At 42.2% G+C, this 11,238-nt stretch overlaps 1 protein-coding gene across 1 annotated transcript in view; it reads right to left on the reverse strand.

Annotated features, from left to right (window-relative positions):
* Vwa8 (von Willebrand factor A domain containing 8) overlaps window positions 1–10,482 on the reverse strand; it is a 317,895-nt gene extending 307,413 nt beyond the window's left edge. The window contains exon 1 of the mRNA XM_005370880.3: window positions 10,174–10,482. Coding sequence (XP_005370937.1) covers window positions 10,174–10,336 — 163 coding nt within the window. The 5' untranslated portion in view covers window positions 10,337–10,482. The remainder of the gene's footprint in view (window positions 1–10,173) is intronic.
* Window positions 10,483–11,238: the final 756 nt, after the last annotated feature.

Here is an 11,238-nt window from a genome sequence, read left to right on the forward strand (position 1 = left end):
TATCCCAATACCACTACTGTACCACATTCCCCTATACTGTGCACATGGGTCACACACACACACACACACACACACACACACACACACAAAGATACATTTTAAGGGCACTGCTGAACAACTAAAATATTTCATATAATTGATAATTGATGCTTATCCATTTAATGTAATCATTAATTCCTAGTAGAATACTATAAAACTCTTCACAACAGTCTGGCTGAATATCAGAGAGAACTTACATGTTTCAGAAGAAATGTGTACCTTTCAACTAGATAGACAAAAACTTATTCTTGAATAACATCATGAAGTATGCAACCCCATTGGTCATTCCCCATCATATAAAACTATTTCCATGCCTTTATTATGACAATGTTGAACATCAGTCTCTGCATCAAGTAGATTTCTGCTTCATCAAATACATCAAAAGTATGAGCATGAAGCTTTAAAAATTAACAAATTTATTTCCAATTCTTATAAGTGATTTTTATTTAATTATTCCCCAAGCCCAATCAATACAGCTTTATACACATTTAAAAGAACATCATGTCTGTACCATAGCCCTTGATTCATGAAACTCTAACCTTAATATTGTATTTTTATCAATTTAAAAAGATTAAAGCTACAAAATCATTTATTATGAAATATGTTATCAATGTAATGAATGTATGGCATATATAAAGACAATGGTCACAAATGTAACCACAAAATTTTCTTATTTTTTGCTTTACTGGTTTTAGAAAACCATTTCACAGATGTCCCAAACTTATTTCTCAACAGTTTTTGAAATTTTCATTCATTAAACTATATTGTACTCCATTTAACTAAAAGGTGAAACTGTTTTTCCTGTCAGAAAGGCAAACTTGAATGCTTGGTTTGACAATACAGATGCCTTTGTTAACAGTGAAAACTTTAAGAGTTTGACAAAATGTATTTAAACATGTCATAAACTAAAGTATATTCTCAATATTTAAAAAATTGTATTAGCAAACGTATATTGAAATTAATAGTTTTTGTTTGTCCCCAAATTCTGGTAAAATATACTAAATAAGGAGGGAGCCATCAAGAATAGAACTGATGTTATTTGATAAATTTTGGTGAAGCGATTTTAATGACCCTTCAAAAAATTAATACACAAATAACTTCAGTAGCCGGGCATATTTTTCTACAAGTCAGGGGGTTTCTGACTGTCCCAGTTCACTTCCTGGTGCTGTGACAAATACCACAACCAAATGGAGCCTGGGGAGAAAAGGATTTAATACATCCCACAAGGTTGAGTCTGTCATTGAGTAAGCATGGGAGAAAAAATTCAATACATTCCACAAGGTTGATGCTGTCATTGAAGTAAGCATGGGAGAAAGGGTTCAATACATCCCACAGGGTTGAGCCTGTCATTGAGGTAAGTATAGGCAGGAATTAAGGCATAAAGTCATGGAGAAACACAGCTTACTGGCTTGCTTTCCATGGCTTGCTTAGCCTGTGTCCCTAGAAAACACAGGACAATAGGCCAGGCGCCACTTACAATGGGCTGGACCATCCCAAATCACTAATTAAGAAAATAACCTTTTGGCTATGAACCTTCACCTGGTGATGGATGGAGACAGAGACAGAGACCCACACTGGAGCACTGGACTGAGCTCCCAAGGTCCCAATGAGCAGCAGAAGGAGGGAGAAGAGGAGCAAGGAAGTCGGGACCACGAGGGGCGCACCCACCCACTGAGACAGTGGATCTGATCTACTGGGAGCTCACCAAGGCCAGCTGGGCTGTGACTGAAAAAGCATGGGATAAAACCGGACTCTCTGAACATGGCGAACAATGAGGGCTGATGAGAAGCCAAGGACAATGGCAAGGGGTTTTGATCCTACTTAATTTTCTGGCTTTGTGGGCGCCTAGCCAGTTTGGATGTTCACCTTCCAAGATATGGACGGACGGGGGAGGGCCTAAGACTTACCACAGGGCAGGGCACCCTGACTGCTCCTTGGACTGGAGAGGGAGGGGGAAAAGGGTGGGAGGAGGGGGAGAAGAGTGGGAGGAGGGGGAGGGAAATGGGAGGCTGGGAGGAGGCGGAAACTTGTTTTTTTTCCTTTTCTCAATAAAAAAAAAAAAAAAAACTGGAAAAAAAAAAAAGAAAGAAAATAACCCACAGACCAATCTGATGAAGGCAGTTCCTCAATGGAGGTTGCTCCTTCCCCAGTGACTCCAGTTTGTGTCAAGTTGATAAAATCGAACCAGCTCTATGTCTATCACCAACAAAATTGAATAAAAGCGTAAGCAAGTTGCCAATTAGTACAGATAAACATATAATGGCATAAATGTTGACATAAAATGTAGAAAGTCTGGGAAGACCTGAATGACACCACTACATCAGAATTGCTTACATTCTAGCAATAATTAACATTCAATTGAGAACTAATAGTCATATAACATGTTAATTAATATTAGGCAATATTTGACTGAAAGAATAGCTTGTCATTAAAAGTTATCTTTCCAAAGAGTTATCAAATTCTGTAACACTGATGTCATGTTGAACAATTATTTACTATAACAACAGAAAGGTTTAATGAAACATTCAGATTTTCTTTGTTACAGAAAAGTAATATGAAAATAAAACTTCTAAGAGGGAAAATCATATTCAGGTAAAATCATTATGTATAGAAATAAGTAAGGCTGAAATTCAAGCTCAAGGAGAGGCAGGACTAAGAAATTTCGGATGGCCAAGAGTTTCTAGTCTTTCCAGACGCAGATAGGGCAAACAAACTACTGGGGTAGTCTACTTCCACTAAGAAAGAGACCTGTTCAAAACAAACAAGATTCATCTAAATATCGGTGTTCACCAGGCAGTGGTGGTACATGCCTTTAATAATCCCAGTACTTGGGAAACAGAGGCAGGCAAATCTCTGTGAGTTCAAGATCAGCCTGGTCTAAGAGTGAATTCCAGGACAGCCAGGATTGTTTTACAGAGAAACCCTGTCTCAAAAACAAAACAAAACAAAACAAAATTCTCAGTGTTTACAAGGTTTCTCCGTGAAACAGAGCCTTTGCTACCATTTATACCAATCAGGAAAACTTCTAGGTAACAACCTAAAAATACACAAAGCACATATATTTGCAAATCCTTTTAGCAGATGAAAAAGAAAATGTGTTAAGACTTGAGGACCACTGTTTAGTTTTCAAGAGGGTTTTTCTTGTTTGAGGGTGGCTGTTTTAATCATCACTATATCCTGCGCCAAACACAGTATCTCAAACTCTAGATATTCAACAAATGTTTGGCAAGAGGACAAATGATTGATTTTAAATTAACTACTGTCTTCTTCTAAGATATCATTTTTAAGCCCTGGAGAGTAATGTTTCTGCATCTTTTGAACACATACTATTTATGGGCATACTCCTAAGTCAAGCCATTTATAACAGATTTATTTAAATGAGGTGGCTTAAAGGAAAATGTAAAAATCAATGTGGGGCAATGGTCTTGTGCCCTGTAAAGATTTGTCACTTATACTGTTTTAATAAATGCCAATTGGCCAATAACCAGACAGGAATTATAGGTGGGGCAACCAGAACAGGATAATTCTGGGAAGAGGAAAGGCTCAGTCTGCAGCTGTCAGCCAGGCACAGAGGAAGCAAGATGAGAATGCCTCACTGATAAAGATACTAAGCCACATGGCTACACAGACAAGAATTATGGGTTAATGAAAGATGTAAGAATTAGTTAAAAAGAAAGCCTGAGCTAGTAAGCCAACCAATTTATGATTAATGTAGGCCTCTGTGTGTTTCTTTGGGACTGAACAGCTGTAGGACCAGGAGGGACAGAAATCTCTGTCAACAAATATAATTTATGCAGAAGAAACCAAGGCAGGCTTCTCCTGAGGTCAATCCTTTTTATTAAACCTAATTTAAGAATTTCAAAGTAGGATGCCATCACACATGCATGCAATCCTAGAGGAGTACTACAAATCCAAGGCTGCTCAAGGCAGCACTGCAAGACTATTTCTCAAAACAATCAAATAATTACAAAGACAGCCAGGAGTGGTGATTCACTTTTAATCCCAGTAGTCAGAGGTGTCAGTTCTCAGTGAGTTTGAGGCTAGCCTGGTCTACACAGTGAGTTTCAGGCCAGCCTGGTCTGTACAGTGAGTTTCAGGCTAGCCTGGTCTACACGGTGAGTTTCAGGCTAGCCTGGTCTGCACAGTGAGTTTCAGGCTAGCCTGGTCTACACGGTGAGTTTCAGGCTAGCCTGGTCTGCACAGTGAGTTTCAGGCTAGCCTGGTCTGCACGGTGAGTTTGAGGCTAGCCTGGTCTGCACAGTGAGTTTCAGGCTAGCCTGGTCTGCTCGGTGAGTTTCAGACCAGCCTGGTCTGTATTGTGAGTTTCAGGCCAGCCAGGGCTACATCAGAACCTACAAAGAAATAATGAGAGACGGGGGTTAGGTTGTAGGCATGGTGGCATATCTTCTAATCCTTGCATGTTGAAGAGAAGGGAGGCAAAAGGATTCAAAGTACAAGGACATCCTTGGCAACACACAAAGCTTGAAGCTAGCCTAGACTATGCGAGACCCTGACTCAAAAAAAAAAATTGAGGGGCTGGAGAGATGGCTCAGCCGTTAAAGGCTAGGCTCACAACCATAAATATAAAAAAAAAAAAAATTGAGGGGGAGTGTGTTTAAAATCTAGGATAATCAGTGACAACTACTAGATTAATTGTAATAAGTGCATTTTAAAAGTACAAATATAATGTTGCTGAATATTTAATTGTACTTACATAGGAAATAATGAAAAACACATATAAGACAAATCCATATATTGCACAAAATTGTCAAAGATACCTATGGTCAATTATTATATGTCTTTATTCAGATATGGAACAAATATGCTTGAAATTTTTAATTAAAAAGAATCCATAAAAGTCAAGGCCTTCCAAATGAACTTAAATTTAGAAAATACTTAAAGTAGAAAGTTGTAATTTTATTTCTTAGAATGGTTTTTATTTAAAGGGATTTCTCAAAGATGTATAAGAAAAAATGTGTCTAAGATAATAAAGTACATTATACACAATAATTAATCTTATACAAATCCCTTTGGAGATTACTCATTCCAGGGGACAGCTGCTGTGTTTAAATATACTGGATTCTTTACCCACTCCCTGATATCAAAATTCCAGCCTCCAACTGAGACCCTAACCCTGACCTTCACCCTATACCCTAGAGATGGCATCCTGCACAGAATAGTCAGAATACCCCACCCTCAGGTCACAGTGACTATTTCAAAGTTGATCAGGTGCCTGAAGACTTGCCATAGGGAGCTTGGAAATTTTGTCATGGTGGCAGGAAAAGATGTTATTTCTTTAACACTGTGAAATTCAAGAACGGTACAGATCTGTCATGGTGGTGCACACCTTTAATCCCAGGGCCCAGAAGGCAGATGCCCATGAATTCCAGGCCAGGCAAAGCTACATAGTGAGACCTTGTCTCAAAACAAACGTAAGATAAAAGAGTGCAGTTCTAAGGGGCTGGTAAGCCTAGTGCAGTTTCCTCGTGAAGAAATCCTGCCAGACACTGAAATTAAGATAGCAGACTGGGTCCAGTGACTGGGAACTGTGAGGTACAGGGACCAAGGGTAAGGCAGGGAGTATACAGCCCTGAAGACGGCATCTGAACCACAGCTATCCAATCTGGCCAGAAGAAATGGGACACCCCCTTGAATCCAACCAGGTAACAGGCTCTTCCGTGTACACTGTTTCCCCTAAAAACCAAATGGCTATTGATTGACACTGTCATTCCAGTAAGGCAAAAGTGGGCCCAGCAAGCATCACAATGTCATTTTACAGATAAGAGATGCTGAGGGAGGAAGAGAGCTCACTTTACCCCTAAGGACATTCTGAAAACAAACATCCCAATAAAAATAAGACAACCACTCACAAATGTTCATCAACAAGTGGATTTCAGAGCAAAATTATGGCAAAAGATTCCCTGATCTTTCAGGCACCCTTTTCTTTTTCCTTTACATTAAATATTAAAGGGAAATCTTGATCTGTCACATTTTTTTTTCTCTCTAGAATTTTACCAATTCTATCCTCCGTGGCTCTGGCCTATTAAGACAAGCCAATTCCACAAACCTTTTATTCTTTTCTTCAATGTTTAATCAATACAGAATTTTACAACAAATAGCTGTCAGTTTTATTTTAAACTAGTAATTTCCTTTTTGTTGTTGCTGTTGTTTGTTGTTATTTGAGATGGGGGCTCTCTACATATTCCTGGCTGTCCTGGAACTCGTTTTGTAACCCAGGCTGACCTCGAATTCAGCTATCCATCTGCCTCTGCCTCCCAAAGGCATATATCACTACGCCCAGCTTTGATAAGTTCACTTTTTAACTCTTACATTTAGTGTGCGTGTGCATGAGTGTGTGTGTTTGAACTCACATGCTTCCTGAAAATGTTGCTACACAGTACTCAGACGGCAGAGGTAGAAGGTTCTCTGTGAGTTCAAGGTCACCCTGATCTACACAGGGGGGCTAGGACAGTCAGGACTATATGGAGAGTCCCTGCCTCAAACCTAAACAAATAAAATGTTGCTACAGCTGATAATTTTAATTGTTTGCTAAACCCTGGAAAAAACTGGCTATTCTATCCAGATTTTTCAAGATCTTCACCAAGCTCAAAACTGCTGTATACACAATATTTCAGACATTCTCAAATGTGCATGTGATGTCCTAGAGACGTGGATTCCACTGATGAGCATGCTAACTTTCACCACACTTGGCACCCAGTTCCATAGTCTTCCTCAGGATGTGATTGTAATGCTAACGTCAACTTGGACTGAGGCTACCTTTGTACTTTGAGGCCTACACTAATGAAAACCCATCTGACTTGGCTTTTGTAACAGGGAGTCTGAGCCAATCACAGTAGCTTAGTTAGGCCCAGTCACCAGCTGTCAATCAGAGCCAGCTCAGATAAAGCACATGCCGTGCCGTGATCAAGCTCTTTCCACACCTCACTTCTGCGGTCTGGAAGCTGCTTGCCCACATCGTCAGCATCTCTCTGAGTCTCTTCCGCTTTGCATTGCTAATTCTATTAAACTTAATTTTTTTTTTATTTTAACAGCTGCATGGACAGGTTGGCTCAGTTCAGGGTTCTCACCAGCGACACAACTGACGTTTTGGACGGGATGATTTCTTATTTGGAGATGTTTTTCTGTGCTTGTAGCAGGAGCAGCTGGGCCCACTGATGCCAATAGCATCCCCTCCCTGGGTTCATCTCAGGTATTGTCAAAGTCCCCAGAGTAAGGGGAATCACACAGGCTACAAACCAATGCTTTAGTGACATCAGTTTTGTACTAGAGACTGACTGAAGGGCCTTGCCCAGGCTAGGCAAGCAGTCTATCACTGAGCTATATCCCCAGTCCTCATCATTTTTTAAGAAGTATACAAACCTTAGAGCAGATGTAAAAAAATAAATACAATCTGACAGAATCAATTCCAAAAAGGTGATGATTATTAATGTGATGGAAGGACTGTTTTGCAGTTTGTCTGCATTTTTCAGTTTTCTAAGTGAAAAACATGTGCTGAAACATTTTAGCGTTTCTATAAACAAATCTACTCTGTACATAGACATCGTACAAGAAAGGAGCAGCGAAAGCTATGGAACAGTCAGAAAGGCCAGCGGGAATGGCAGGATTTATAGAGTTGTTTCCAAGCTCATCACTTCACAACTTCCAGTCCTACACGCCTGCTGGCTCCATCAGTGATGGTGTCACCATGATCTGTGTCCACTACTTGGTGAAGCAGATAGCCTTCTTGCTGGCTGACAATTTGTCTTTAAAACCAAGAATTATCATTACCAGTAATTAAAGCATAAAGCAATAAAGAATTTACAAGTTAGGTTTCATACCTTCAAACAGAAACGATAAAAAGAAAAGCAATAGGCTTGAGAGCTTGTGGACTGGTTTTTGTTGGTTTTTTTCTTTTTGGGGGGTTTTGGTTTGGTTAGGACTTTTTTTGAGACAGGATGTCTCTGTGTAGGGCTGTGCAGGAACTGTGATATAGACCATCCTGTCCTTGAACTGACAAACCTCAGGAGTCCTGGGAGTAAAGGCGTACCCCAACTTATGCAGCATCTTTTTACTTTTTAACATAAATGTCCTTCTCCTTTTCCTTCTTATCGGGCTTAGTAGACATACTGTTTTGAAAGCCAGCAAAGCAATTGCAACCTGTTACAAAAACACTCTCCATGAACTTTAACCTAGTAAGCCACTGAACGCTTGCTTGTTAGGTACAGAGTGTTGACAAGAACCAAAGAACATACAGACAAGACAAACAGGCATGCAGGAAGGAGGAGAAAAGTACATGACTCAATTCTGTTTTTCATGTACTTTGTGGTTCTTTTTTTTTCCACACTGCTAGGAAGCAAAGACAATTTACAAGCAGAGGAGACACAGTGAGTCTGGTCACATGGTGGAGTACAGCTGAGAATCTTCCCAGCATCAACACTAATCCATCCCAGCATGCTGTTCTCTGTGTTATGAGGCTTGTCTGGTTTCAAATGTGCCACTCTAACCTTTAAGCCTTAAACCTTAGGCCACTGAATGGCCAGGAGTTTGCCTTTTATTTCGGCATAAGGGCTCTTACTTGTGCCCAGATCTCTGGGTAACTCAACTTCGTTTACCCACAGTTTTCATAGCTCCAGTGTTACAATCTTTGTTAGAGCGAGAAAAGTCATGTTAGTGCAATGCACCTGCTATGGCCTGGCCTGCCAGAGCCAACCACTGACTCTAAGAAGTTGGAATGCTGCCCAGAGTATGCTCATGCCTCACATGTGAAACCGCACTTGCACTTCATGGGATACGACACAAAAGCTGAGGACATTTACAACCACCCCTACTACTTATTCTAACAGAACTCTCAAGTCCATACTCATGTGTTTGTAATGTTTTCACACCCAGCAGGTAGTATAGTGTTCAGTACAAGAATAACTTTCACGTTTTATAAAAACTTCTTTTCAATGAAATGTTGTATCTGCTTACTCATGGCTCTAAAAGCTAGAGAGAACAAAAATGGATTCCATTCAAAACTACCCAACTCCAAAACCTGTCAGATTAGGTCACATTTCCACCCTTGACCTCTGCCTTTTAGGACAGAGGAGCGCATTATCATTTGGACATAGAGTAAAACCTCATGGAGGCACAAACTGGTGGATCCAGTCCCTGGGAGACTGGGGGTCTGATCTACTCAACAAACAATACATTGATGGACTCAAAATTGATGAGATGACATAATTTGGAAAGGATACAAACAAAGAGTAGGGGCCTAGTTAGACAAACTGGAACCTGTTTTTGAAAAATAGGTCTTATCGCTGAGGCCTCTCTGCCTCGCTAGGAGAGCAGCTTCGCTTTTGCTAAGCCCACCTGCCACCATGATTTCCTGCCTCCACTCAGGCCATAGTCCTTGAGGCAGCAAGCATACACTGAAAGAAACATCCGAAACTGTGAGCCAAAAGAAATCTTTCCTTGTTTTAAGTTATTGGGGTGTTTTGATTTTTGGTTTTGTTTGTTTTTGTTTTGGGGGGATTTTTTTGTATTTCGTCACATGTGTGAAAAGTGAGTAAGAGAATGGAAAACAAACAAATGACCTAGAAACTATGTTTCAAGGCAAGGCAAGTTTTTGAATGGCAGTTTCACTGTGCAATCTTCAACTAGGCACTTAATGTTCTTCCTGGGGCTCATTCACTCCACCTGTATTCAAGAATTTTAACTAAACCTATGACTTTCAGATTGAAGAACTCCTGAAACCGTGTCTCCTGTTAAACTTGGGCAAGTCCATGGATATAGGTTCTCCAGCAAGAATGCATACGTGTCTATGCCATCTCAAGCCCTACTTGGCTCAAGTCCCAAAACCGGCTACCGAACCCCTGGGAGTCAAAGATCAAGGTCAAGTGAGGATTTTAACTGCTCCCAAAAGCTACTGCATTAACCTGAGTGCCCCTCCAGTCTAAGTTAGGATTCTTGCAGCAAAACCTCCCGTGGGAAAAGAGGAAAGCAGTTGTTCCTAGAATGATCAGAGACCTTAGTCCAGACCCCTCAGGTTTCAGTGTGGAGCCCAGGGGGCGCCAGCGCTTTGCCCCACAGCACACGGCAGCGAGGGGAGGCAACGAAGGCAGCAGCAGCAGCAAAGGCGGTGGGCCCAGTTACCTGAGTCTGTCACCCCGGCGGCGTGCATCAGTCTGACCTCCAGTCGCTGCCGGTCCCCACCGGGCCTGCCCCTCACCACCTGCCGCAGGAGCAGTCGCACGCGCCGCGAGGCCACATCGCCGAGGCCGCCCGGGACCCCGAGGAGAAGGAGGCGGGACTGCATGGTGCAGGTGGCACCACGGGGCACCTCCGGGGACTACGGGGCCGGCGCCGTCCCGGGACACAGCAGGAGGCGGTGCGGCGAGCAGAACAGGAAGCGGCTGGGAGGCGGGTCCGCTGGAAACTCCTTCCCCCGGCGCACCGGGCTCCGCGGTGTGGGGCCGGCCAGGGGCGGAGGGCTGGAGGGATGCCAGCGAGTAGGATCGGCCACCCCGGCCCCGTGCACCACCCCAGGCGTGGTCACCCCACGGACGATCCCGAGCTGGGGAGATGCCAAAGGCCCTTAGCACCCAGCGTTCAGCGCTTGCAGTGCTCCTTTCTTGGCTGCGAGCCCAGTGTGTTAGGACGCACTGTGGGCTTTCCCTGAAAGCTGCTTCTGATCTTTTTCGGAATTGAGAAAATACACGGCAGATTATGGAATTCCACCTATTTGAATTCGTTTCCATCTTCCCAGGGTTTCCATACAACAGGCTTTGAAAGCCTCCACCTGTGTCTTTTAAGCCTTCCTTTGTGGCTCCTGTGTTACCACATCTTCTAAACTGTGAGTGGAAATTTTACATTATAATGGTGCCTGAAAAATGTTTAACTACCCGAAGGATCCAGAGAGATCGCTTCACCGTCAGGCTGCAAGGCAAGAGTTATATAAACATAATTTATGTCTTTAGCGAACAAAAAAGTAGGACTCAGGCAAAGGCTGTCTCCCTTCCATGCATTCCAAAAGCAGCAACCGTCTTCCATAAAGCCAACGAAGCCTAATCTAATTATGCTACACCCCAAAATGTCAGGAGGGAATTAACCGGGAAACAATGTTGAAATGAAGTTGTACGCAATGAAATCAAGCACAGTGGAGGCAGGCCTCATTCTCAGCAAACACCCTGGGCAGTTCTAGACCTGCCAGGGTCTCAC

This window comes from Microtus ochrogaster, unplaced genomic scaffold (genome assembly GCF_000317375.1).
Source record: "Microtus ochrogaster isolate Prairie Vole_2 unplaced genomic scaffold, MicOch1.0 UNK88, whole genome shotgun sequence".
Lineage (NCBI taxonomy): Eukaryota > Metazoa > Chordata > Mammalia > Rodentia > Cricetidae > Microtus > Microtus ochrogaster.